At 57.4% G+C, this 27,204-nt stretch overlaps 2 protein-coding genes across 3 annotated transcripts in view; one reads left to right on the forward strand and one right to left on the reverse strand.

The window, feature by feature from the left end:
* The first annotated feature begins 6,250 nt into the window (after positions 1 to 6,250).
* On the forward strand, positions 6,251 to 12,474 carry PIK3IP1 (phosphoinositide-3-kinase interacting protein 1). The gene is made up of 4 exons (XM_020799110.3): positions 6,251 to 6,447; positions 8,646 to 8,831; positions 9,600 to 9,678; positions 10,822 to 12,474. The coding sequence occupies exons 1-4, from the start codon at positions 6,369 to 6,371 to the stop codon at positions 11,027 to 11,029; spliced, it is 552 nt and encodes a 183-aa protein (XP_020654769.3). The 5' UTR covers positions 6,251 to 6,368; the 3' UTR covers positions 11,030 to 12,474.
* Positions 12,475 to 12,840: 366 nt separating this feature from the next.
* Positions 12,841 to 27,204, reverse strand: part of LIMK2 (LIM domain kinase 2) — a 31,435-nt gene continuing 17,071 nt past the window's right edge. For both annotated transcript variants that reach the window (XM_072983453.2, XM_078381904.1), the window contains 14 exons: positions 26,378 to 26,513; positions 25,849 to 25,958; positions 23,755 to 23,943; positions 23,091 to 23,196; positions 22,179 to 22,375; positions 21,180 to 21,366; positions 19,329 to 19,415; positions 18,138 to 18,269; positions 17,928 to 17,984; positions 17,221 to 17,286; positions 16,267 to 16,441; positions 15,786 to 15,841; positions 15,469 to 15,626; positions 12,841 to 14,443 (listed from right to left, as the gene is read on the reverse strand). In XM_072983453.2, the coding sequence (XP_072839554.1) occupies positions 14,287 to 14,443; positions 15,469 to 15,626; positions 15,786 to 15,841; positions 16,267 to 16,441; positions 17,221 to 17,286; positions 17,928 to 17,984; positions 18,138 to 18,269; positions 19,329 to 19,415; positions 21,180 to 21,366; positions 22,179 to 22,375; positions 23,091 to 23,196; positions 23,755 to 23,943; positions 25,849 to 25,958; positions 26,378 to 26,513 (1,813 nt within the window). In that variant the 3' untranslated portion in view covers positions 12,841 to 14,286. The remainder of the gene's footprint in view (positions 14,444 to 15,468; positions 15,627 to 15,785; positions 15,842 to 16,266; positions 16,442 to 17,220; positions 17,287 to 17,927; positions 17,985 to 18,137; positions 18,270 to 19,328; positions 19,416 to 21,179; positions 21,367 to 22,178; positions 22,376 to 23,090; positions 23,197 to 23,754; positions 23,944 to 25,848; positions 25,959 to 26,377; positions 26,514 to 27,204) is intronic.

The following is a 27,204-nucleotide window of genomic DNA, read 5'->3' on the forward strand; positions in this document are numbered from 1 at the left end:
TTTTATTTACCTTTGGGTGGTGGGGCCTGGATGTCCGTAAGCAACAAACACCCTGGTCTGAATCTCATGCCAGAGACAATCCCAGCCTTTTCTGATCTTTTACTTTTTGGCAGGAGATCAGAAGAGCTTGCCCTTCCCCTCCTTCAAATTTTTTTCCTCCCCCTTTGACAGATGCATTAGCAAAGAGTTGCAAACCGTGTTCAGATTCTAAACATCGATTTATTTAAAATATTTTTACTTTGCCTCTCTCCTTCAAAGGACCCACGGTGGCTTACATGAATACAGGGTTCAAAAGCTAAAAAGAGTGAGTCTACAAACATTCAAAAAGAATTAAACCAGGATTATATTAAGAACAGTCAGTAAAAATCAATATACAGTACTGAAAACACCTTTTAAAAACAACAATGCGCAGCCACCCATTTCGAAAGGGAACTCTCGCAGGAGGAGAAAGGAACGCGTGAGAGGCAGGAGCCCGCAAGGGTGAAGAGGTCCGGATAGGGACCCTTTACGGTCGGCCCCTAACTTCCCAGACTCTGTGGACGTGAAAGAGAGCCGAGAGGCCAGTGGCTCTTCCCAACTGGTCTCTTGCTGGAAACACTTTCGGGGAGGACTCCCCATGTCACAACGATCCGGGGAGTCCCCTCCTCAGGAGGTGGCACTGCCAGCTGAGTTCCTTGCCAAACGGAGGCGTTTCTGTTGCCCTGACATTGAGACCCGTTAGACGGGCGATTCCCAGTTTCCACTGGCCTCAGAGGTGTCTCGGCACATTTCCTACTCGGAGATTAGAAAAGTTACTTTTTGGAAAGTAGTTCCTCCTGGAAGCCTTGCACGCTCTGCATCCCGGCCGAGGGATTCTAAGGACGACCGTCGTTGACACGTTTCCCAACTCGGTGCTGGTCTCGTTTTTCTTGGGCCAGCCCAGGATGCTGTTGGCACAAAGCGGCTAGGCTTGGTTTGCCAGTCATTGCACCCCTTTCGTTGGTTAATCTTAAAAGTTTTCATGTACTACGGAGCAAGGTTTGGGTTTTGGGTTAAGAGTCCAGGTGGGAGATAATTCTAAGCAGCTTCCTGACTCTTGTTTTTCTGTGCAAGAAATGCATGGAATTGATCTTGGGCGTTCAGGAGAATCCACACATCCATCGTGGGCTCAAAAATTTGTGGAAGAGGATGGGGAAATGGGGGTTACCAAGGTGTGTCTGCCCATCTGAAGTCACAAGAGGGGCAGGAAAAGTCCAGCTTCTACCCAAGACAAGGAAGTCTCCCACGCTCCTGGAGGCAGGACCCGCGCCCTCTGATTCGCCCCGTAATTGCAAGGGTTTTGAACTGCAGTGAGCGGGAGGGAATGCCCCCCCCCCAGTGTTTGTTTGTTTACCTGACTAGGCTAACGGCACGCATTTTAGATTTTCCGCGACTGACGTGGCTGTCCTCCTTCCCACTTAATCCTCCTGACAATCCGGTGAGGCATCTGAGGCAGAGATATGAGAGGCCTGGCCCAAGGCCTTCCACTGAGTTTAATCGCTGTGTGGAGATTAGAACCCAGCCCTCCTGAGCCCTAATCTAGCATTCCAACCATTTTTGTGCAATTTTCTGGATCACAAGGCAGGGCAAGGAGCCGTCCAAGATAACGGGAGCTGCTCAAGCCAATGGAGGTTCCCAGAAGCCTCCAACTTGCCAGTTTCGGAAAGGTTAGTCAAAGCACCCGTCGCCTGTTAATGCACCTTTCACATAATTCTTACTCTCCCGCTCATGTTCAATCCAGGCATGTTTTTTCATTATGGGCTCAAGTGACAGGAAGCCAGATTCTGGTGGAATATCAGGAAAAACCTCTGAATTGTTAGAGCAGTACGACAACAGAACCCATGACCTCGGGTGGTGGTGAGCGCTCCAAGGCTCAAGAGAAATTTGGACCACCCTCTGTCCGATCTGTTTTGATTTGGATTCCTGCCTTGAGCAGGAGGGTTGGACTGGATGATCTTAGGGGGCGCCTTTTCCAACTCATTCATTCTAGGATTCCATGAAATACAAAAGCAAGTGCTCCTGGCAGGTGAGGAGAAGGGTGATCACGTGTCCTCTATTCGGGAGGCTAATCCTCCATTTGCAGGTCTGCCCGAAATCTTTTTCGAAGGCATCCTCTGCTCATGAGGCTGTCCTGTTGGTGTCTGATTGAACGGAAAAGCCCAACAAAGCAGGGGTTTCTCCGGAGACTGGAAGTGACTCATTCACGGATCTCAGTGCCTGGCTTTCTGTTTTCTCCGCTTGGGTGAGAGGCCACATGAATCCGACGTCCAAGATAAAAAGCACGTACAGTTTCACATCTGTGCCTGGAAAGCAGCCCACAGGGTTTGATCCAAAGCGCTGTTGCCTCTTGTGCTTTTTTTGGGGGGGGCGTGATCAGGAAGTGGGCCAACCCAGTGAGGAGAGAGGGTTCGGGTGAGCAACTTAGCTTTCAGGAGGACAGGCTGGGGTTTCTTGGGGGCACCTTCTCGCTGGCCTTTTCTCCGTGTTGCCTTCTTGCTGGAGTTAGATTTCCTGCCTGCCTCCTCGAACTTCGCACTCTCGTCTAGCGCTTTCTGTGGGTGCTGTATCCAAAGCTGGCACCGGGCGGTGGACTGAATAAGGCACAGCAGCCGGGCCCACATGAAACCTGAGCCGGGTGAAGCTGGGGGCGTTCTTGTCAGCCTCTCCCTCGGATGCCATCTGGGACGGTTCATTTTGATCCCTCTTATGAACCCAGAGGCGGGTGGGGGGGAGGACCGGTGGCTCTCCCCAACGAGCACCCTCCCTGTTTTCAAGGGATCCTTATGTTCTTGGGTGTGTGTGTGTGTGTGTTCATCCCCCATTAAGAGGGACGTGGGTTCGTCTGGATTTAGTCCTCAGGGGGGAAAGAAGGAGTAGTATTTTTCTGTGTCTGTGTTTGCTATGAAGTGGACAGATTCCAAAAATGCAACTTGAAGCAGGAATAAACAGGAAACCGCACCCTCCAGGGCTGGCACGCAGGCTGCTCTCCTCCCACCTTCTCTCTCTGTGTGTACCAAACAGAGCACCCTGCGCCACTGGGGGGGGGCTGGGAGTCTCCTCAGCTCCTCCTAGCGCTCAGCACCCCTTGGCACACATCCTGCCCTGCCTGGAAAGATCCCGACAGCAGGCAGAGCCTCCTCGGGCACATGTTTGCTGAAGTCTCCCGATGCGAAGGTCCACCATCTTTCTGGGACTAATTTGGGCGACGAGCCGAAGTCGATCTGAAGGCTGTGGCTCGGTCACATGTGGAGGGAAGAGGAGCCGCCGCTTCAGCTCCCTGTGGGCTGCAAGGCCAGGCCACCCACAGCAGCTACGGTGGTACGGCAGCCCCTGAGGCCTCTTCTGGCCTTCTGGGGCTCTCCAGTTCACAACGCTGCCCTGGCAGCTCCGCGGTTTGGTTTCCTCCCCACCACTGTCTCACGCTCAAAACCTGAGCAAGCCAGTCCGACCCTCCCGCCAACCCAGTTGCCTCCGCCTTCCCCCCACACCCCCATCCCATCTGAAGGAGCATCGGCTCCCAGCGACCTTGGGTGCCTCCAACTGGGGAGTCAAAAAAAGGCACCTCCTTTGTGCAGGGGTCCCCCAGCCTCTGCCCTCCCAGTTTCGAGGAGATCCATTACGCAGCTGGGAACTCTGCAGTTAATGTTGACCCCTGCTCCACCCTGGGGGGGGGATGGTCAAATCTGTCCCCCCCCCATTCTATACCCGCACAACAAGGGAGGAAACCCCTCAGGCGACAGCGATGAGGCGTCTTAAAAGGGCAGCAAAGGATCAGGGCTTTGTTACAGGTCCCTCTTACAGCCCTAAAGATGGAGAGAAGGGTCTTCCATTTCCTCCTGGACGTGGGTCAACGGGCAGGAGCCCCCGATCCTCATCTCAGTTGACCACAACAACCACTAAAGGGAAATCCCATGGAGTCAGTGGGTCTATGACCGTTGAGGCAAGTGACAGGATGATGGCACAGTTTGGAAAGGTGGGAGGCAGCGAGACTTCCTGGCCTGCTCTCCGCCTTCACACCTTGGGCGGGGGGGGGGGGGGAAGAGAGGATCACTGGATCTACGAGGTGTTGCTGCAACACAACAGGGATCCCCACCAGCGGGCCAGGCCGCCCTCGTTTCACCCATTTGCTCCAGATCCTCGGCAGAGAGGATCCGGTCCACAGGCAGCCGGAAACGCTCCGAGTCCTGCATGTCAACACAATCTGGAACATCCACACATCTCTGGCCTGGCGATGCCAAAGGCAGCCGTTACCTGGCCGTTATTTGAGGAATATTTTCACCAACGGTGGCACAGATTGTGTGCGACCGTCGCTCTTCCCTTACAGAAGCGGCTGTAGCGTAGCTAGTGACGAGGCCTCCTGGGAGTTGTAGTCCAAGAACCTCTGGAGACCCAAGGTGGGGAACCACTGCTCTCATCGTGCAGGACCAGCACCCTCTCCAGCCGGCTGGGGCACCTTCCCCGTGCCTGCCCAAAGGCTAGACAGGAAACCAGGTGGTGGAAGAGGCAGCGGAGCAAATGATCTTAGCTCCTCTAATAACAACTCTGGCTCCTTTAAAGAAATTTACAGTATTTTCCTCTTCACTGCTTTCCAAAAGAGGAGGGCATCTGAAACATGCATCCAGCCGTTCTTCACAGGCGTTTCTGCTTGCAAGCCTAATCATTTTTTTCTGAGCAGAGTCTAGCACTTAAAATAGGTCTCTCTCTCTCTCTCTCTCTCTCTCTCTCACACACACACACACATACACACACACACAAAAGGGGGGGGGGCTCTTCCTCCGCCTGGTTGTTGTGAGAGGTCCGGAGATAGGGAGCTGCAGGGTGACCATGAAACCCTGGCAGTAGGAAGGCAGAATCTTCCACCCGTTTGGAGGAGAAGTCGTAGCTTGGAGGGGAAGGGGGGGTAGAGAAGCAAGGAGGGGGGGCAGCCCTCTTGGCCAAGGTCGTCTCGAAAACAAGGCCAGAAATAGCCGCCCCATCTTTTATCGGTGGCCGGGTGCCCAAACCACACCGCTGCCATTTGCCTCCCGGACAAGAGCGGTTGCAAGATTCCAAGATTGGGGAGCGGCCCGTCCTGGAAAAAAAATCTGTGCCTCCCCAGGACCCTTGGCGTTTGTTTAATCCATCGCTGCCTCAGGATTCCCTAAAAAGTCCAATGAAGGTTTTTGGCAAAAGGGAAGAATGGCCACCTCAGTTTTGGGGGGCAGCAGAAACGGAAACCGGCACTTGCAGATTTGATTCTGGCAACGATGGCGAGATTCTGTGTTTCTTTTTCTCAGCCTGCAGGTCCAGTTCTCGGCATGCAAGATTTGGCCCCGAGGGAGGGAAGGTGGCTTTTGTCAAGGGGCCTCAACTTCTGGAAAAAAAAACCCCACACACCTGCTGTAACCTGGGCTGGGCTGGCAGGGGGATGATGGGGTTTGGGGTCCTGCTCAAGGTAACATGGGCAAGCTCACACAGACCAGGTGGAAGGGAAACGGTCAAGGTTATTCTCGACCTGCAGGGTTTCCCTCCAACCTGGGGCAATCTGCAGGACCGCTGACCCGTGTCGTCCATTCAGACGTGCGCGGGGCTTCCAAGGAAGGGGAAGAGGCCCGCGATGATCTCGGGTCCCCGGGCCGGCCGGGTTGCCTTCGGGGCGCTTCTGGCGGGCAGGCCGGGACAGGCTGACTTTGCGCAAGGAGGCGCCGCGCCTTCCTGGGGTTTTCCCCCCGGGGCTCGGGAGCCGTGGCACCCGCACAAGCCCCGACAGGAGCCAGCGAGGGCGGCCCCCCCACCACCCCGTTCCTGGGCTTCCCCAAAAGGGACCCCAAAGCAAGGGACCCCCCCGCACATACACATCCATCCAGGCGAGGGAGCCCCGGGGGTGTAGCAGCAGCGTTCCTCGGGGGACGACTGCACCTGCGGGACGCCCTGCGCGGTCTCCCGGGCGCGCGGGGGGGTTGATGGGCTTTGCAGTCCGGGGGCGGGGTGATGGGCTTTGTAGTCCGGGCAGGAAACGGCGGAAAAGTGGCCCCGGCTGGAGGGTCAGCCCTCGAGAAAAGAGGAGGAGGATGGTGGTGGTAGTAGTAGTAGTGCGGGCGAGAGGCAGGCCCCGGCAGCCCCGCTTAGGACCCGGCGGGCGCCTCGGCGTCGATCGCGGGAGGAGCCGGGCGGGCGGGCGGGCGGCGGGGGCGGAGCTGCTCCTGCCCCCGCGGCGTGTTTACCGAGCCCGAGCCAGGCAGGCGAAGCAAGCAAGCAAGCGGGCAAGAGCCGAGGCAAGCCAGGCAGGCGGGCGGGCGGGCAGGCGGCGGGGCTGGTGCCGAGCCCTTTCCCCGGCGCGGCCAAGTGAGCCTCCCCGGCCGAGCGGAGCGATGGAGGCCCGGCGGCGGGTGTTGCTGCTGCTGGCGGTGGTGGTGGCGGCCGGGCTGGGCTTCGGATCCGCCGCGGAAGGTGAGGCTGCAGCCCGTCCGGGCAGGGAGGAGGCTGCCCCCCCCCGGGAGATGCAGCAGCCGCCGCAGGAGGAAGAGGCGGGCGGGGAGCGGAGCCAAAGGGGGACGCTGGCAACCGAGGGGCGCTGACCCGGGGCGCCCCGGCCCGTTCTCACGTGCACGGATGGGTTTCGGGCAGAGGGGGGGAGAGAAGACGCGTGACGGCCTTGCACGTGTGCACCAGCCCCGCCGGCTTGCACGGGCGACCGTCCCCCGGGCATTCCCCCTGCAGAAGAAGGCCGGCTTGCACGGGCGGGATCCCCCCCCCCCGGCCTCGTCCTCGCGTGTTTTGGGGGGGCGGCCTTTTGGGCAAGGCTTTGTTCCCTGAAATGGCCTCTCGGTCGGGGAGGGGCGGGGGCGAAAAGCGAAGATTTTTTGGGAGGGGGGATAGAGCCGTTGCACTCTGCATGCGCTCAGAGGCACGGAGCGCCTGCACGCACCCCGATGCCTTTTGCACGCTGGGGTTCTCTCTCTGTAATGCGCATGCTCAGTTTTGCCCCCTCCGGCTTGGTGCAAGACCATCCGGGGGGGGGAAGATGACGTCGTTCGTCCCCACTACCCAAGTCTCCTCCCCCTTCGCGTCGGGCGATTGGCTGGCTCTGTCTCCAGGCCCTGCGCTCTTTTTCCTATTGGCCACAGGGTGGGGATGAGGTCATCCTTTCGCCGCAGAGTTCTCGTGGTGTAAACAACTTTGCCACGCCCCCGGGTAGGCGCGGCTACCCTTCCTGCACGTGAGCAGAAGGGGGCGTGGTCCTGGCCAAGGCTCCTCCTCCTGGGTCGGGGTTTGCGGGGGCGGGTCTCGTTGGGAACCGGAATACATTGCACTTTCCTCGGGCTTTCCTCTTGGTAGTGGTACCACTTTGGGCTCTCTCTAGACTGAGTTAAGGAAAAACAAAAATTATGCCCTTTTAAATTTTTTTAACCTTCCGAAAAGGAGTTTTCCCCAAGCTCTTGCATGGGGCTCAGCAACCCCAATTTGGAAGTGGGGTGGGGGCACCCAATTAAAGACAAATTTAAGGAAATGAGGGAAGCAGTTTTAATGGGTCGTTTCCCTTTTGGCCATCAGTCAACAAGGGCGCCCCCAGGAGGGCCAGGCAGAGTTTGCACCCACCTGGGTTACGAAAGCAAGGGTGCCCCGGCGGGCCGTGGGCCTGTGCGATTTTTTTTAAACCCCCAAAGGTTATATTCTTAACAAAAAACAAAAAACCCACCCAAAAAACAACCACCACCAACCAAGAAGGCTGGTTGGCCCTTTAACGAGCAAGAGGGTTTCCTGATCAAGAGCCGCTTTTTGGGGCCTGGGAGGGATCCTCCTCGGCTGGGCGTCCTGCCAGAACAACCACTTCTTGGCCATGAAGGCGTCACGAGACTCTGGTTTGGTTTTCCTGCCAGAGGCTCACATGACAATCTCTCGGTGGGGCAGGAGAAAAAAAACCACCCTCCGCCCTTTTTCCTGGATTGTCATTAAAGAGCACATCCCAGGTGGGGCGAGGTTACGGCCCCAGCCGCCCCCCCTTCGTCCACAGCCACTGGCCGTGAGGTGCACCTGGCGGTCGGCCACGTTCGCGGTTTGGCTGATTCGGGGATCGGTGGGGGTGGCGCAGTCCTTGCTCTCGGAGAGGACCCACTGTCCCCCGGGATCCGCCATGCCGTGCGGGTCGGGGGGGTCTCCTTTGGGCTTCTACGAGGCCACCCCCATCTCGGGGGTGCCCCCCAGGGCCAGGTTCCTCATAAGGGGGGGAGCAGGCCCTTTGGAGGGGCCACTTTGGTCCTCCACCCCCACTTTCTGGGAAAAGGGGACCCGGTTTGCAGAAGGGCAAGGAAGGGAGAGAAGTGACACCGGGGGGGGGGGGGGCAGAGAGAGTGCCCCGTGACAGCGAAAACAGCAACGCCCTTGAAAGACTAGCCCGTTTCATGGACAGCACCCGAGATCACCCCACGTGTCTTTCTCGGGACACAACCCACCAAAGCGCATTATCCGTTTTTAAAGAATGGCAGAAAGAATTTTGGTGGCGCCGGGCCTTCAGGTGTCTTTGGACCCCGAGATTCCCGAGCCCCCTTTTTCCTGCCCTGGGGTGAAAATCTCCTCGGTTGACGCGTGCAAGTGGCCGAGAGAGAGAGAGACCCTGACTCAAGGCTGCTTCTTGTCCTGCCTGCCAGTTTCCACCTCCACGGCGTCCACGGCCCTCACCGTCAAGACGGCCGCAGCCGGGAGCACGGACCAGGTCTTTGAGCCGGCCAACAGCTTGCCTTCCCGGAGCGAGTCGGCCGCCGTCCAGCCCGTCATCGGGATCGGCCAGAGGGTGAAGATGAGGCCCAACGAGAAGAAGGACCTGGGCACGCTGGGTGAGGACCTTCTCCTGGAAAATCACCTGCGGGCGGTGTGTGTGTTGTGTGTGTGCATGCGCTTTTGGCCCAGGATAGCCGGGAGGGATCCTGGGGGTGGTTTTGAGGGGCCAAAAAGGGCAGGAGAGAAAAAGGGTTAGTGTTGGAGGTTGCTTGATGTCTTGATTCTTAGAAAAGCAAGAGGAAGGAGAAATCTTGAGACTGACAGAAGGGCTAGTTGTAGGGAGAAAGCACAGTGTCATGATCCATGCATCTGCAAAGCCTTTAGCGTGGGGTGGGAGTGGGGCCTGTCTTCCCAGAAGCCCCCACCTACCTCCTCTCCCTTCTTGGCAAACCCTGCCTCCCCCCTGTGGCTTTCCCAAAACAATTCCAAATCCTTTGGAAAGCCTTGGGAATTAGCTTTACGTGCTGTCAGGTTGCTTCTGACCCATGGCCATGCTACGAATGAGGTACCCCCAGAAATCCTCTACAGCCCTGCTCTGGTCTTGCAAACTCAAGGCCTGTGGCTTCCTTGACAGAGCCAGTCCATCTGGTATTGGGTCTTCCCTCTTTTTCTGCTGCCTTCCCGAGTTCCCCTGGCAGGACTTGTCTTTTGCCGTGTGAGTCTCACCTTCTTAAAATGAAGGCAGGCAGGGTTTGGTGGGTCCCTTGTAGGACGTGGAGGGGGAGAGGAGGGTCCCTGGAAGGCGGGCAGGCGCCCGGAGATGCCTCCGGCCCATCGGTGTGGCTGGGTGTTGAAAGGATGCTCCTTCCTTCTGTCCGCCACAGGCTACGTGCTGGGGCTCATCATGGTGGTGATCATCATCAGCATCGGAGCAGGAATTGTCGTGGGCTACATCTACAAGAGGCAAGTCTTCCTCAGGAGCTGCTGGCTTCAGAGAGCCGGAGAGGACGAGGGGTTATACACGTTCTAGGGGGTTTCACATGAGAGGCGCTCCCTCTGCAGAGAGATCTCAGGCCCTGAGACCGATCTTATTTGAACCGCGACGGACTGGACTGGGCCACGATCCTTCTCCCTGTGCAGGATTGGTTCCCTAAGGAAGACGTTGTGGTTGAAAATGCTCAAAGTGTATTTGGAGGTCCCGGAAGCACTGCCGATCTCTCCTAATAAGAAGGGTAGAAAACAATTGTCCTATGTGAACCAAAAGGTGAGGGTAGACAGAGATTGGAAAGGCAACCGTTGGGTTTTGGGCCCAAAGCCAACCTCCCATCCAGAGGCTCCTTTGCCTGGCCTGCAACCCAGCGAGCAGTTTGTCCATTAGAACAACATAAAACACCCAAGGAACTCTTCTCTGCTTCCCTCTTGTGGCCGATCCTGATATTACACCATCAGGAGGGTCCCCAAAAATCACAGAGATGAAACAAAACCGTACCTTAGGATGGGTAAGAAAATGGCATAAAGCCGTTTGTTTTTTAAAAAAAAGCCAGTCAGGGGGCCTCTGAAAATGTCTTTGAAAGTGAAATCTGAAAGCAACCAGACGGTGCTATTGTTATTTCTGAAATGTAACTTAGTTCCACTGCAGTAGCTGCAGGTAATTAGTTACAGGCGTGGCTTGTCACCAGTTGCTTCCGTGTTCTGGTCTAAACACTCTGGTTTCTTAGCCTGTTCTAAAAACAGGTCTGTTGGACTGAATCTGTGGTCTAGTTCAGCATTTGGTACCATCAATAGTCTCTTGTTTAGCTGCCTTTCCCGGTGAGGCTGCTACCCTCCCCCCCGGAGGGTGGGCCCCCTGGAAGTTGGAATTTTGGGAGTTGTTGTTCCCCTCTTAAGTCATTTTTCAAAGTTCTGACTGTACACCACCTGTCCCCCAAATACTTTTCCTTATCATTTTAACAAACTAAAGCAAACTGGTTCTGACAACATCTTGTGGCAGCGAGTTCCATAAGCTGTGTTTGCCTGTATCTGTGGTCCTTTGGGGAAAGGGGCACAGAATCCTCCGTGTCTCATACCTGTCTCTCTCTCTCTCTCTCTCTCTCTCTCTTGCACCAGGGGTAAAGACCTGAAGGAGCAGCACGAGCAAAAGGTGTACGAACGTGAAATGCAGCGGATCACGCTGCCGCTCTCAGCTTTCACCAACCCCGCCTGCGAGCTGGTGGATGAGAACATGATTGTGGTGCACTCCAACCAGACCCCCGTGGAGGACGTTCACGAAGGGGACGCGCCCCTGATGGCGCAGGCGGGCACTCCCGGCGCTTGAAGAAGAGGCGCCAAGGGACCCGGGTTGGACTTCCAGAAGCCACGGCTCCTTTCTCCTCACCACGCAGCGGGAGAGCACATTTGTATGGTTTTTTTTTCCCCCTGTTTGGGGAGGAGCCGAGATGGACCCCCCCCTGGCGCCTTTGAGGGGCGTGGACCGGCTCATCCTCCATTGTCATCCATCGAAGGGAGCTGAGCCCCAGCTGTGCGGAAGGGAGCTCGGACAGCGGAGGGGGGCAGGCCCTCCCCGGTCACCACGCCTTCTCCGTGGAACATGGCAACGGAAGCCACCCTGTGCTGGCCACAGGTGGGAGCTCCCCGGACGGTCTGTGGTCTCGTCGGTGTCAATTTTTGCGTTTTTTTACTTTTCTTTTGGTGCCTGCAGGGCCTTTTAAAGGGAGGGGGCTGTACAGGAGATGTAAGCCTACCCCCCCTCCGAGGACGCCAGTATTTGATCATTTGAATGTAGACCGGATCCCCGTTTGTGTTTGCGCAAGGCAGCGGCTGTGGGAAAGGCAGCATCTGTCGAGTTTTATCTGCAGATCCTTGACCCTCCCGTTCCAGATACAGCCCAGCTTCCCGAATGTGAGCAGGATCAAGCTGAAGCCGAAGGTGACTTTTCCCGCCTCGGCCCAAGGAGACGGATCGTTTCGCAGCAGCTTTCCCCGTCCAGAGCACCCTTCCACCATCTCTGCCTCCTCCTCCCCGGGGTCGGGCAGGGCTATTTTTTAAAAAACATGTTGTCGAGAGGGAAAGGGAATTTCTTGCTCTGCTGGGAGCTTTTGTTGACTCCACCTCGGAGGGCAGGGAAGAGGGACAGGAATGGAGCCTTCCCTCCCCGTCCCCCGGGGACCACTCCAGCCATGCCAGGGCTTCTCCCAAGGACCAAGCCATCTCTGACCTCTCATCTGTAGAGGCCCATTAAGCATCCGGGGACAGGGGCTGCCTGCAAACCGGCCACGGGTTCATCCGCCCTGCAAGCAAGCGGGGATGGGGACTCCAGGCGGGAGCCACCCTTTCGGCGCAAAAGGTAGAAAAAAACACACTCAATGGCCTCTGGGCCCTGAGCCTTTGCACCCGGGGGGAGTGTCGAGGAGAGGCTGTTTTTGCAATTGGGGGCCCCCTCCCTCCCTAGCCATCGGTCTGACAGCTGTGGTTTTTTTTTCTTTTTAAGGGCCGAAGACCCCCCCCCAGATACACTCCCTCCTCCTGCCCAGAAGGAGGGCCGCACTCCAGCCATACTTTTCCTTTAAGCCTTTGCCGTTTGGCCACCAAGAGTGGGAACTCCTTCCAAAGTTCTGTTTATTCCAAGCTAGAGAAGGGATTTTTTTCTTTTTTTACCGAATATATATATATATATATTGATTTTAATTGCTTTTGAAGATCTTTTTCTTTGTTAAATGTTTTAAATACCTCATTGGTGATGAAATAAAACAATTCAGGTTATACACGGGTGCTGTGTGGTTCTATGCGTGAGTGTCCCACATTTGTAAAGGGTCTGGAAACCAGCCCTGGGAGAAACAGCTGAAGGGGGGGGGGTCGGCTGGATCTGTTTAGCGTGGAGAGGACCGAAAGGTGGTGGGATCGGCCACCTTCAGCCAGGCTGCCCTCCGTGGCAGGCCAAGTAACCACCACCACCCCCATCTCCAGGGTGGCCTTGTTCTCCCTGAAGCTTCCGTACCTTCGGCCTAATTGGATCTCATCCGTCCTCGTTTCCGTCAGGATCAGGCTCTCTGACTTCCCTTAAAAACGGATTTGATCCACGCACTGCCCCCCACTTTCCTCGGCGCTCCCAACACAAAACGAGCCTGATTTGTTTCTGTAGGATAACGTTTATTGCTTTTAATTGAACAAAAACGTTTCGCCGTGTGACTGGAAGAGTCCAGCCTCTCTTGAGGGTGTGATCCGCGTTTCGACTCCCTTCTTCACTGACTCCCAAATTCATAAATTGGGGGCTGGGTGGGAGGGAGGGAAAGGGAGCAAAATCGGACCGAAAGGTCCAGCAGACAGAAAAAGCCGCCTGCTCCCTGGCGCCAAGTTGGAGCGGCCATCGTTTCTTAACTCTGACATGATGAAAACCCGCCTGAGGGCCAGGTGGGCTCCAGGTTTTCACGCCTCTCTCTCCTGACCAGGAGGCTTAACTCTTGAGCGCTGAGATCACAGGGAGGGCCAAGGAGGGAGGGCTAATTTGGGGAGGGGGGCCAAAAGCCCTTAAGACCGGTGTGGCCCTCCAGTCTCCTGCTTCTCCTGGCTCTTGACGATGCCCTCCAAGGAGGAGAAAGAGGCAGCCGAGGGGGTGGGGGGACCGGCTGCCCTCCACGGGGAAGACGGGGAGGCCCGAGAGGTTCTCTCTTCCGTCCTCCTCGTGTCCTGGAAGCACGTGTGGGACACAAGAGCCCAGAACCGGCTCCTGGTTCAGTCTGTGGGGAGAAAACGGGAGGCCTGAAATGGAGGACAGAGGTAGTGGCGGCGAGGGCATCCGAAGCCCTCCGACGCATGGCGGCCCCAAAGGAGGAGAGGGTCTCCCATTCCAAGGACGGAGGGAGGGTCAGATTTTAAGTGGCCATTCATGTCACAGGTAACATCACACAGAAAGCTGCTTCGGGTCCACGCAGAACCTCCTGAAGTGTGTGTGTGTGGGGGGGAGTGCAAGGAGCGACCCAGGCCCCTTTTGGCAACCCCATGGGCCCCTTTTGCCCCCACAGGGCGGAGGGCTGATGGGGTTCCAGATCCCATCTACTTGGGTAGTGTTTTCCTTGGAAGAAGTGGTCATGTTGCGATTGGATGAGAAGACTGGGCTGGGCAAGGCGTTGGAGCCCTCGAGGTCCGTTGCTTGCAGCCTCCCTCCGGCTCCTTGTCCTTCCAACAGGTCAGGGAAGGGGGCTGAAGGCTCCCAAGCGGGAAAGCTTGGCCTCCAGAGCAAAGCAGCCCAGATCCTCTCCCCCTCCTTTGCAGTCTCAGTCAAGGTTCAGAGACCGCCGCCATCAAGAGGGGGCGGCCCCCAAAGCAGGCCTTGGGAACGTTGTTTCCGAAGTGAACGGAGTGTCTGTAGTGTCTGTAGTGACGCGGCCAGCCGGAAGGAGCCAGCGGCAACAGTGCGCCCCGGATCCACAGGTAGCGAGGCTCAGAAGGAAGGTCGTGGGAGGCGCGCGGGCGAGGGTGAGCCGTGGTCCATGAAGGCCCCACAAGGGTCTCCTCTTCCCTGCCAGCCCCTCTGGGGCAACCCCTGGACAGCAAGGGTGGGTCCCCCGAGGAGAACTAAGTCAGGCTCCCAGGCGGCTTGTCCCGGAGCAGCCCGTACTGCAAGCTGACGTTGTGGTCCAGTTCCTCCAGCTCGGAGGGAAGCGGGATGCCCAGTTCTCCCAGGTACAGGGAAAGGGCATCGAAAGAGTCCTCCAGTTTGGAAAACGGGGGCCTGGGGAGAGACGGGAGAGAAAGGAGCCGGCCCGTCATGCCTTTCCACTCCTGAGTGCAAAGCATGCTGTCCAAACAATTAGAAACCGTTTTAAAAGCTCTTGGTCCATAAACAGGTAAGCCACGTTGCCCGGGGCGGGGGCACCCACCTGACACACCCACGGGTGGTGAGCCCTCCTTCCCCATGGAGTCAACCATCAAAACTCCACAGCTTGGAGAGCAGAACGCCACAGAATCCACCGGGCCTTGAATAGCCACGGGCTACAGGCCACCCAAACCCGCGCTGTGCTTCTGCAGCCCCAGAAGGGAAGGGGCCAGCCCTCCGGGGGGAGATCTGGACTCTCTATGAGGAAGCCCTTCCAGGCCGAGGGAGCAGCCGGGGTTCTTCAGCCTTGCCGCCTCTGAGCCTGGAAGGGTCTAGCCTTCTGAACTTGGGCCGTGTCCCGCTCTGAACCGTCTTTCATTCCGCGAAGCATATCATGCCCTGTTACTCCTGAAGCGCCAGCCCCCCCCCCCCAATTTTCTAGCAAGAATTCTCTCTGTTCCTTCGTCTAAGCCACAGGTAAATAAATGCTGAAGAGGAGGAGGAGGAAGAGGAGAGAGACCCCTGCACTCCAGCCCCATCAAAACCTCCTTCCAGTTTGCCCAACAACCGTCCGAGCGCGCTGGCGTCGGGAGCTGAATCGGTAACCCGACATTTCTGTCATACAGACATTTATCGAGACATCTGGTCACATTTGGGGAGAGACCCTTTCATTGTCACCTCCCTCTCTCTCTCTCTCTCTCTCTCTCTCTCTCTGGGTGGCTTTTTTCCTTCCTTCGTTGTCCTCCTTTCTTTTTCCTTTCTTTTCGTTACTTGATTTTTTTAAAAGCAAAACACCTGAGCCAGGAGTGACAGATGCTGCCGCGCTCTGCAAAACGCTACGTCCTTCAGAGAGACCGGCACACGCGTGCGCACGCACACAGAGAGAGAGGTGCAGAGGGAAGCCTGACCCAAGATGCTCCAGGCCCATCGGGAAGCCTCACCTGCTCTCTGGCTCCAGGCGACAGCAGACGGCCGCCAGAGGGAAGAAAGCCGGCGGGCAGTCCACGGGGACAAACTTCTCCCAGAAGAGCTTCACGTTGAGACCGAAATCCAGGGTGCGGGGAAGGCAGTCTGGGTCCGCGTACACCTGGCCGATGATCTGGAACACAGAGGGCTCGGCCGTGACCCCAGGCCACTCCCTGGAGGGCTCGGGGTCCCAAGCGGGAAAGCCCAGCCGGGTGGGAGGGAGGGAGGGAGGGACAGACGGAGCCCTCAGGCCGCCGAGCGACGCTCAGCTCCCGAAACCCCCCGGGCGTACCTCACAAAGCACAATCCCAAAGGAAAAGATATCCACCGTCTCATCATAGCTCTGTCCTGGAGTGAAAAAGGCAAGGTGGGGCAGGAGGAAAGGGGTTTGTTACAAAACCGGGAGGGCGAGGGGGTGCAGATGAAGAAGGTGCGGGTCTCCCAACCCCACCTGCCCCCCTCGTACGGTGGGGAGCACCGAGAGGCAAGGGTTCCTCCTCTGCCCTTTTAAAGGGGGTTTGGGGCATGGTGGGACCTCACCTGCCTACGGGAGGAGCCCCAGTAGCCTTGACAGAGGAGGGGCTTCCCCTGCATCATCCTTACCGGCCCGACAGGGACCGAGGAGATGAAAACCACCTCCCCCCCAACCCATCCCGGGGAGCCTCATGGCTGAGGAGGAGAGCTGGGGAGCACTGAGGGGAGGGCCATGGCCGAGCCCAAGGAGAGGAGCGGCTCGGCCGAGCCCAGGCCAGGGCGCCCGCGAGGCCTCGCACCGTTGAGCATCTCGGGGGCCATCCAGTAAGGGTTCCCCACCACGGTGTAGCGCTTCTTCCGGTCGCTCTTGCGTAGGGTCCGCTTCTTGGAGAGCGGCTTTTCAGGCGGGGGCTTCTTCTTTTCCTCCACGATCAGTCGGGAGAGGCCAAAATCAGCCACCACCACCGTCTTGTCCTGCAGCCGGGGACAAAGAGGGAAGCCCGCTGTCCCTTTGCTCGGCCGGAGCAGAACCGGCAAGGACTAGAAAGGCCCTCCCGTTTCCTCCGGGCCGGGTGTGAGGCCCTGCCACTGTTGGAGCCTCTGAAGAAGGGGGGGGCAAGGCATGGGAGAATCCCCCCCCTCCAAGATTTCCACTGGATGCTTTTAGCCAGAGACACGCTGCCTTTCCCCTTCCAGACGACCAAGGCTACTGGACCCCCATTGCAGTCAAGCTGCAAAGGAACAAAAAACTGTAGGGCCCTGCAGCAGTGCTTCCCTAGGAGGGGGGGAAACAAAGCCCTCCCCAACCCGAAAGTGACCCGACGAGGCTGCCTCCTCTGGGGTCAAGCCGGCAATCCATCTGCCCCCCCCCCCCCATCTCCATTGTCTCACCAGAGCCTTATGAACAAGAGTTTTTCCAAGGTGGGCTACCCAGAAGTCTTGGAAATATGGAAAGCAGCCCTTTGTCTCATTAAGGTCGGCTCAAAGCAGCTTACACATTCCCCCCCCCCCAAAAAAAAATCCTGTATACCAGCATTTTAAAAAGAAAGGAGGAAGGGGGGGGGACTCTGGACCTGCAAAGGATACCCATCGCTCTCCATTTAAGGATCCTTTCCAAAAGGGGGAAGCTGGCCTTAGAGTGCCCTGAGGGTCGGGTCGGAAGAAGAAACCCAGCTGGAGGAATGGGCTTCGCTGACACAGGAGAAGGAGCAGCAAAAGGGAAAGTGGCAGGGAGGGAGGGAGGGAGCACCCACCAGTTTGATAAGGCAGTTGTGTGAATTCAGGTCACGGTGGATGATGCACATGGAGTGCAGGTACGCCTGCAAAAGAAGACACGGTCACCGGAGGCCTCGGCCCTCCCCTCCAGCTCCAGCGCTTACAACCTGGGCCACGAGACCTATGCCTCTATTTACAAACGGCGTAAATCCAGCCGTTTCAAGATGACACCTAACACAATGGAGGCCTGGGCTCCCGGAGCGACTCAGGGCCCACCTCCCTTCCCTGCTGGGTCGGTCAGCAGACTCCGCGACCCTCCTGGCAGCTGGCCTCGGGTGCAAGGTCCGAGAGGTGGGAGAGAACGAGTCCGGGTGGCCCGGCCCGAACCTCTTGCAGCTGCCCTGGACATCTCTGAACACCACCAGCCCATGGGCAGGATTCCTGTCCGAGGCCGAGGGAAGCCCCACGGAGGATCAAGAGGTCGGGCAGCAGCACCTGGGCAGAATCCCACCCAGTGGCACTTTCTCTCTCTCTCTCTCTGTAGCCATATCAGCTGGCAGGCCCTTCAAGACTTCGTCTGCCAACCCTGGCAAGGAAAGAGGCCCATGGGCTGGAGGGGCTCCTCCTTGGCCTCCCTCGCCCGCCTCGCCCCGGCCGCTCGCCTGTCTCTCCCGCGCCCTCAGGACCAGGCAGGCTCTGATCCCTCCGGCCAGCTGCTCACTGGCGACCGAGCGGCCCCACTCACCATGCCAGCCGCGATCCCTTTGGCAAAGCGGACCTTCTGCTCCCAAGGGAACGGATCCTGCAAGACAAGAAAGGCGTCAGCATCTCGGACAGGAGGGCTCCCTCACCCCCTGGAAGTCACCCCCTCTTGGGACGGGGCGGGGCAGGGGGGAGGGAGGGAGGGAGCAGCCGTGGGCTTCCCGAGAGCCTCCTCCTCCCGGAGATCCCTCACCACATTCCGGAGGAAATCCTTCAGGGTCCCCCCCTCGATGTACTCCGTGAGAAGGTTCAGCTTCTTGTCCTTGTACAAGACGCCGATGAACTTCAGCACGTTGGGATGATCTAAGCTGCGCATCACCTTCACCTGGGAAGAGAGGCCAAGAGGTGGGGTGAGCCAGGCTCCCCCTTCTCCCCACATTTCTGCTGCTGCTCCCCTCCCATCCTCCCCACTTGCTATATTTCTTTCTCCACAGCTCCTCCTCTCTCAGAGACCTCCAGGGACCAGGCCTGGTTCCTGAACACCCGCAAAGCATACATTTAAAGCGCCTGCCCTCTCTTCTCCTGGGGGGGACCCAAGCTGAACCCCAAGGCCTTCGGCTGCCCCTCCAGAGGCTGCCGGGCAGGGCGAGGCGGCCTCTGCTTCTGGGTGGGGAGAGGAAGGCAAGGATTGGGGCCTGCAGGAACAGTGTGTGTGGGGGGGAGACAAGTCTTGGGAGCCCGGAGGACCCTTTTCGGCCCCCGGGAACCTCGGCCAGCCATTCCAGACATGGAAACAGCCCCAGGTTCAGACGGGGGCTTGCCTAGAATGGGTCTCTCTGCTCCTCAAACTTCTTCTAAGAAACAAGCATGGCACGGCCATCTGCCATGAACTTTTGGGACTCTTTGATTTCTCTGCACAACCGACAAGACGCCGGTGCACACCTGAGGAAGTGGGTGTTGATTCACGAAAGCCAGCAGGTAATTCGATTTTCCAGTGGCCTAATAGAGGTGTCGCCTACTCCTGCACCGTATGGCGTAAGGACCGCACGGCTCACTTTTATTTTTAATTTTTTGGAGTTTTGCTCTTGACAGCGTTGGCTTGGCTGGCAGCGGGTGCCCAGGAGGGACCCAGAGTGGACTGGGCGGAAAGACTCTCAACCCCAATTCAAAAGTGTTGTCCTGAGCTTGGGGGCCAGGAGGGCCTCGCTGGGACTTCAGGCGGCAGCACGCCTTGGGCTGCCTCCAGCACGGGAGACCTCAAAGGCTGGACATCAACCCAAAGGCTGGTGTGACCCGTCCCACCTGAACACTGAAGGACGGCCCATGCAGGATATATGCAAAGGCCGAGGTGGGGCTGAGCCCCCTACCGCCTGTTCAGGCCATGTCATGTGGTTCCTGCCGCACACAGACCTCTTTGGGGCCACCCCTCGAGCACCCTGCCTACCTCCGTCAAGAAGGTCTTCTGCGTTTCTTCGTCGCAACGGATCAGCTCCTTCATCACCATCACCTTCCCGGTGGCTTTGTGCGTCACCTGCACGAGGGGGCCAAGCAGAAGCAGGCGGGCTCAGCTTTCGAATGGTCCACGTGCTGCACCAGGCTCTCGGGGGGTCCCTGCCCCAAGGCTGGGAGCAGGAGCCCGAGGGGGCCGGGACCAGCAGGAGGAGGAGGAGGAGGAGGAGAGGGCAGCAGCAGTGGCTGACTCAAGAAGGCCGTGGAGCAGCCGGGCCCAGAGAAAAGGGACGTCGTGGCTCGCCCTCCTCGATTCTCCAACGGCCGTGCCTGGTGCTCACGGTCTCCTTCCTCCTGTGACGTGGGCAGGTGAATGAATAACCTTCCGGCAAGCTCAGATGGGACAATCCCAGCTCGTGGTCCGGCTCCAGCCCCCAACTCTGCCAGCCCTTTGAGGCAAGGACCTACAGCTGTGGGAGCGCAGCTGCCCCTTCGGATATCCCTCCGCCCTGAGGGCTCCGGGGGCCTGAGAAAAAAACCTGCCCAAATCTCCCTCCCTTCCTGGAATCTGGCAGTGCCTTCAGGCCCCACATCTTTGCTCATCTGTATGGCTGGTGGGTTCATATTGTGTTTTCCTCCCAGTGTGAGAGCTACAACACTCCCAAAGGGAATGAAAAACCAATATAAAGAACTAGAACACAGAAAATTATACCATTAAAACTCCATTCGCTGAGTTGCTAAAAGCAAGCACCGGATTGACATTATTTTTAAACGATTTCTAAAACAAAACAAAAAGTGGAGAGAAAGAGGGGCTGGCTTCCCCAGAGGCTGAAGGTCTAGCTTTTCCTGCTTGGGGGAAGGAAAGGAGGGAGCAGCCGAGCCTCTCCCAAAGAACAGAAGCCTGGGGGAGGCTCACACAGAGGTCGAGAGAAAGCCCGGGGAAATCAAGAGAGAAGAACAGGCAACAACTGTTCTCCAGAATACAGGCCAAGCCAAAAGAACCCCCCAAACAAACAAATAAAAAAATTGCAGGGTGCTGGGTTGCCATGCATCTCTAGTCAAAGAAAAACAGGCGTATGAGGACCCCAAGGCTGGACCACACGCTTCCGTTCCCTGCCTTACAGCGGCCTGGTGTCACTGAAGAGGGGGATGACATCTGGGCGGGGGTGTGTGTGTGTGTCATGCACCAACTGAAGGCCACAGGGAGTCCAACCATGGCACAGACTGAAGCATGCAGTGGACAGAACGCTGGGCTTACCTGACAGACTGTTTTCCTACCCACAGGAAGAAAGGAGGAGGAAGAGGAGGAAAAAAACAAGAGACTCTTGAGTAAGAAGAAGAGGAGGAGGAGGAGGCCACAGAAGTTGGAATGGGGCTGATGAGGAAGGTTTTGGGGGTGTATGTGTGCCTGCCCTACGCTGGAGGCCAGAATCCTGTGACTTAAGTACACACTGGTGTTGAATCAAATGGTATTCCACCCCCCCCCAGGGCAAATGGCTGGGAGAGTTAACGAGCCGATGCCTGTGTACGAGACGTCACGCGACTGGCGCTTGACAAGGAATGTGAACACTGACTCCTTCGAGAGAAGCAATTCACTATTGAGATTTATGCTGTTTGACTTACACTACCAGGACTCTGGCCACGGCTTCACAACTTTTACAACTCTAAAAAATTAACTTTTCTAAACTCTTCCAATGAACACCAAGTAGACCACCGGGAAAGTAAGACAGCCCCAAGGTTTCTGAGGGGGGCAGGTGAGCAATGCGGGAAGCAGACCGCAGCCTACCGCCCCTACCCTTGCGTTGGTGCAGGAAGGGCGCAAGCGCAGGCCGGATCATCTCCTCACCTGGATAGCTTGGCCGAAGAACCCCTTGCCCAGGACTTCCCCGTGGATCAGGTCGCAGGGACGGAAGATCTGCTGGGAGCCGCTGGTCGTGGAGCGAAGCGATTCCGAGCGGCTGATGTCTCGGCTCAGGAGGAGCGGCTCCTTCGGGGAGCTGGGGCCGGGGGACTTGGAGATGCTGTTGCTGCGCCTGGGGGACAAGATCCGGCTGAGGTGAGGGCATGCCTGGGACCTTGCCCCCCCCCTTTCAGCAGGCTGGGGTAGAGACGGGCAAGAGAGACATCCAGGCTCCTTCTAAGTGGCTGCATTGGAGGGTCGGGGCGACCACCCTTGTCTGCTTCTTTGACATGGGGTGCTGGCGACCCCCATCTTCCTAGGCTCGGAGAAAAGCTGCCCCAAAGCAGGAACGGGGCCTGGACATGGTGGCCTTGTAGGTGCCTTCTAGCGCCATCACTCCATGCTTCTCTGGGGGAAGCACTGCACATGGAACGACAGCCGCGCCTCGTAGTGGGATCCTGTCGGGGCCCAGGAAGGCGGGGGGAACGTCTTCCATTTTGGGAGGCAGCTCATTCGAAGCCCAAGGACAGCCCACTGACCCACAAGCATCCCAGACAGGTGCTGGGGCCGTGGAATAGAAATATACGGTTCCCTAGCTAGGAAAGCTTCTTCCTGCAGGGTTGATTGGCATATTGTGCAACAGGGGTTGTTAAATGTTTAAAGCATGTTTCTCCTTGTGCCCAGTGATTTTTCTCACCATTGCCCAAGGGCTGAAAGCAGAGAGAAAAATCATGCCTTCTCATATATAAAATCAGGGTCCCTCCACCTTTTAAGTGTCTCTACCTAAAGGCCCACCGGCATCAAGCTACAGGGCAGGACTCCATCCTGGCGTCTCTTATTTAATGCCCTCCTGCCCACTGAATGCACCTCCACCCAGGCCTCGTGGAAGTCAGCTGGAGACGGGCCGACCGCTCTGGGGGGGGGGGCTCCATCGTGACCGGGTACCTGAGAGAACGCCTCCGGAGCGTCCCTTCCAGGTTCTCCTTAAGGCCCAAGGCAGAAATGGGGCAGGGAGACGAGGGCTTCTTCGCGTGCCCGGGGAGGCGGGAATCCAGCCGCAGCCGGTCCAGGCGCTGAGAGACGGGGTCGTGCTCGATCAGGAGCTGCAGGCTCTGGCTGGCCTGGCAGATCAGGTCCTCCACCTGAGAAGCCAAGTCAAGACAAAGGAAGGCGCGTCACGAATGGCGAGAGAAGATTCCCGAGGACAGCAGCTGCCTTTCTTCTCCCTGAAAGGAGGAAAGCAGGACCTGCAGCCCCCAAAGGGGGCTGAAGTTCACATGAAAACTCTGCTTTCTTCTTGATCTGGTGGGCTTTTACGAATAATGTCCTCCAGATTTTCAGGTAGAACGCTTTCATGCTTTAGATAAAGGTAAAGGTTCCCCTTGACATTTAGGCCAGTCGTGTTCGACTCTACGGGGCGGTGCTCATCCCCGTTTCCAAGCCGTAGAGCCAGTGTTTGTCCAAGGACAGTTTCCGTGGTCACGTGGCCAGCACGACTAGACACGGAAGGCTGTTAACCTTCCCACCGAGGTGGTCCCTATTTATCTACTCGCATTTTTACATGCTTTCAAACGGCTAGGTTGGCAGGAGCTGGGACAAGCGGCGGGAGCTCCCTCCGTCGTGTGGATTTGATCTTACGACGGTTGGTCTTTCAACCTTGCAGCACAGAGGCTTCTGCGGTTTAACCCACAGCACCACCACGCCCCTTTTATGCTTTACTTAGTGATTAAACCTGGGGTCTTTTGCACACAACGGAGTCACAATAAGACGGAGCCACGATCTTTCCATAACTGGTGTCTAGTCCCCAAATCACCAGGAATGGCAGAAAGGGAGCTGAAAAGGTTTCCTAGAACCCACCTCTTCTGTCTGTAGCGTGCGGACGGGGGATCCATTTATCTCCAGGATTCGGTCTCCAGGGTGAATGGCATTTCGGACATCAGGGCTAATGTGCGTTCGGTTGACCCTAACCCAAGAGGAGAGAGAGAGCAAGAGGCAAGAGAGACGGTTGAGTGTTTTTCCTTTGCTGATTCCCTTTTTGATTCACAGCATGGGGAAAAGACACAGGGAGGAGCTTAAAGCAAGACAAGCCCTCTTTGAAATGTCCAGCATGAAAAGACAGGCCCTGGCAGTGACCAAACTGGTGGCAACTGACCCTCTGGACCCTTGCTGGTGGTCAGGATGGTCCACACATTTCCACACAGAGAACATGGAAACCAGAGTGGTGGGCCTCTTTGAGTCGGAGGGCCAAGGGAGGGAGAGGAGCATGCCATTGGCGGGCAGGGCCAACAGCAAAAGGGGCAGGACCAGGCAGACGGATACTGTTTCGCCGAGCGCTGTGGCTACCCAGGAGCCAAGCCCCAGGAGAAGCCTTTGCGTTCATTCCAAGAGAACGCGGAACCCAACAAATGTCATGGAGAAAGTCATCCCCCCCCCCCCCCCGCGCGCGCTGTTGTCGTTTTCAAAGGAAAGGCTGCAGATTCCAAGCAGGGAAACAGACCCGCCGAGATTCTGCGGTACTCACTCCTTCACTTGGACACTAGTGGCGTAGGTGGAGCAGCTGCTTTCCACGGCCACCGTGAACCCCCGCTTGCCGTCTGTGGCTGCAGGCATGGAGACGAGGGTCAGCGTGTAGGGCAGCTGGTCGCAGAGCGATTCCGTGGTCAGCCTCTCGATCATGGGCGTGAGCACAATCTGGTTGTGGCATTTACCACTGGAGAGGAGAGCCAGGGAAGGGGCTTTAGAGAGACCCCCAAACCTGCCGTCTGTTTGCTGTCTGGTGGTGATGCCCCGTGGCTTCCCAGCGAGCAGCCTGGGAGGGAGGCGACCCAGCGAGGGTCCCCGGTCCCCTCCCCAGCCCCCTCTCCTCTGCCCACCCCTCCCATCAGGCTGCGGGCAATGGCTAATGGCTAAAGGCACCCGCACAGACTGCAGGCCCTCTGACAAACGCTCACAGGTGGGGTTCCCTCTTCCATTCCAACCCTCTATTCGTCAAAGCCTTAGGACCCTCTGAGCTCCTGCCTTAGCCTGGATCCAGACACGGTCTGGGAAAACAGAAAGGGGACAGTGCCTGGCCTGTGCAAGGCGCAGGTGAAAGAAGACCACGGCTTGTTTCTTTATTTTTAAAGACTTTATGCAGCTTCTTGTTTGGATGGTGCTCAGAGGGGGTTCTCTAAAGAGGCATATAAATGAGAGAACAAACTAAACCAAGGGTAACACTCAGTCTTACCCCCCCTCTCTCAGCATTGTTATATGGAGGAATGCTGGGCCAGAGCAGTAAATTACCCACCAGATCCCGGGCGCTTCTATTCAAACGTTAAGTTCTGCTAATGCCAACAAGGTTTAACTTGGAGGTAAACGTACTCTTGACAGTTTGGAAGTACAAAAGCCAGCAGCTATCCTCACATCCTGTCTCCAGCAAAGCTGGCATTTTAGTTTGCATCTGAAATCTGGTTTGACAGGGTAGAGGCGCAGAAAGATAGCCCTTAGGCATGAGCAGAGAGCTTGCCTTTCACCCCCAAGTCACTGTAAGAACCCACATGCAATTCCAGCGGAAGATCTTTTCAAGAGGGCAGCCCTTGACGTCTGGGGCACGAAAACATCCGAGAACTTGGGCGGCATCGTAAATATGAACCAAGTTTCATCAGCAGAAGGTTTCTATTGCCAAACGAACAGTCTTCCAAGGCACCACTGTGTACTTTGGTGGCTTCTTAAAGCGAAAGGCTGTGTACCGGCTATTGAAGACCACCAACGCAGAGATATCCCCCCAAAGGCCTGAAGCCCAGAAACAGGAGGGAAAGAAAAGTGGGGGGCAGTTTGCAGCCCTGTGGTGCCAGGCTTCTTCGCCAGGGGGCCCTTGGAACTCCCAAGGACCCAAGATACCCCCCCACTCCCGTTCCTCCCTGCCTTTCTGCTCTTGGAAACTCAACCCGACTCAGACACAGACAGGCAAAGGGCTGCCAAACAGGTTCTGTCTTCAGTTAGTGCCCCGGGGGGGGGGGGGGGCAGGAAGAGGGTGGTGTTCTCCGTGGGGCCAGGATCCTCGGAATAAGGCCAGGGGCTCCTCCAAGCGAGCTGCCTGCAGGGCGGAAGTATTCGAAGGCCACCCGATCCCTGGGCCAAACTGCCCTCCCCACCAGGAAGTCCTTCCTAACGTTTCACCACCCGGGAGCGGTGCCGAGCAGGCTCACTCCCCTGTCGGACCCTCCACATGGGCTGGGCTACGACCCAGTGTGCTGGCAGGGTGTGCGCGTGATGGGCATCGGACTCCAACACAACCTGGGGGGTGGGGTAGGGAGAAGAGATGGTGGGCCTGTCATGCGTTGGGGAACAGGGCCTCTGTTGGGGATGACAACTCCCATCTTCCCCTACCCAGCAGGACTGTGGGTCACGCTGACTGGGGTGGAGGGTGGGTGCTGAAGCACGATTCTTTAACCCCTTAACAGCTGGCATCCGAAGGGCAGCGTGCCCAGCGATAGAGGAAGCCTCGGCTTCGGGACGCGACTCCCCAAGCCCGCTTCCCCTCTGTGTGTCCAAGGCCCCCAGACCCCTGACAGAGGGATTCCCCCCCAGCCTCCCCGCCCTGCGCAGTTGCAGAGAGTGGCCGCCCCTTCCTTACCAATAGAGCACCGAGTGCTGGACCAAGGCGTACGTGTCGCCGTCCTCGATGATCACCTTGCAGTTCATGCAGGCGAAGCACTCTGGGTGGTACTTGTACTCTCCGGCCACCTGACAAGAACGGCGACATCAGACATGCCACCCAGAATGGGAGCAGGGCTGTCTTGGGGACCCTCTAAGGGACCCCTGACCCCCTCGGGCCCCTTTTGGAAAGGAGAGCCCCCCAATCCTGTGCTTTGCCGTTCTGCAAAGGGAGGGGCTGGATGACCACACTCGGGGGCGTTCTCCCTTTGCAAGCTCTCCCAAAGCCCGAGGCGCAGCCAGGAGCGTGGCCGCTGGCTCTGACCAGCCTCTACCCAGGGCTGCAGAGCCAGGAAAAGCCCCTGTTTGGGTGGTTGTTGCCCCAAATCCCCCCGCCCCGCCCCCGGCTGGCCTATGGGGAGCCAGGGCCCCAAAGGTCACTTCCCCAGGCCCCGGGGCTGGCAGAGGCCCCCAACCCGTCCTGCTGCTGCCCCGCGCCCTGTCCTTACCATGACGGGCCCCGTCATGAGCAGGGAGCAGCCGTGACAGGATTCTCCAAATTTCCTCCAGTAGTCCTTGTGGCAGTACAGCTTCCCACCTTTCTCGTAGTACCAGTGGGTGAGGAGGTCCTGGCATTCAGAGCAGCTAGGAGGACAAAAGAAACAAGGGGGTAAAAATCAATGCCCGCCTCTTCCCACCCTCCTCCTGCCATCTGGGCACCGTTGCCGCCTGCTGCCTTGTCTCTGAAACATTCAGGCAGCGACAGGCAGGCAAAGCAACCCCGATCCTTTGTGGCAGAAAGGAACTGAGCGAGCCTCCTCTTCTATCCAAGCTTCCTCTCTCTCTCTCTCTCTCTCTCTCTCTCTCTCTCTCTCTCTCCAGCCTGCAGCAACAACCTGTTAGGAAGAGTGGGGGGGGGGGGCAAGCCTCTCGACTTGGGGTCCTCAAGCAGGGATATCTGAAACTTAAGCTCACAAAGTGAGGAGCAAGCTCGTGACGGAAGCCCCCACTCTGCCCTCCCCGGATCCTGTCCATTGCCCCTGGGAGCCCCTGAATCAGGTCACGGTGAGTTTGTTCACTGCTGTCCAGTCGGATTTGACTTACAGCCACCCTAACAGGGCGTTTGAAGTACATTTGAACTTTTAAAAAGCCAACTTAAGACCTGGCTCTTTAGGCAGGCCTTCCCTCCTGTCATCACCTGATTATTTTTTTGCCATCTTGAACACTACTATTACTATTGTTGTTTTTATTTTATACTTTTGCTTTTATGTCTTGCTGTTAGCTGCCCAGGGTAGACTTCTCTCTAGATGGGCAGGGTATAGATGGAATAAATAAA

The sequence above is a fragment of the Pogona vitticeps genome, chromosome 14 (genome assembly GCF_051106095.1).
Source record: "Pogona vitticeps strain Pit_001003342236 chromosome 14, PviZW2.1, whole genome shotgun sequence".
NCBI classification, from domain to species: Eukaryota; Metazoa; Chordata; class Lepidosauria; order Squamata; family Agamidae; genus Pogona; species Pogona vitticeps.

Coding starts and splice junctions, on each gene's coding strand:
- PIK3IP1 (XM_020799110.3), top strand. CDS start 6,369: ATGGAGGCCCGGCGGCGGGTGTTGCTGCTGCTGGCGGTGGTGGTGGCG. Junction 6,448..8,645: donor CTTCGGATCCGCCGCGGAAG/GTGAGGCTGCAG, acceptor CCTGCCTGCCAG/TTTCCACCTCCACGGCGTCC. Junction 9,679..10,821: donor GTGGGCTACATCTACAAGAG/GCAAGTCTTCCT, acceptor CTCTTGCACCAG/GGGTAAAGACCTGAAGGAGC.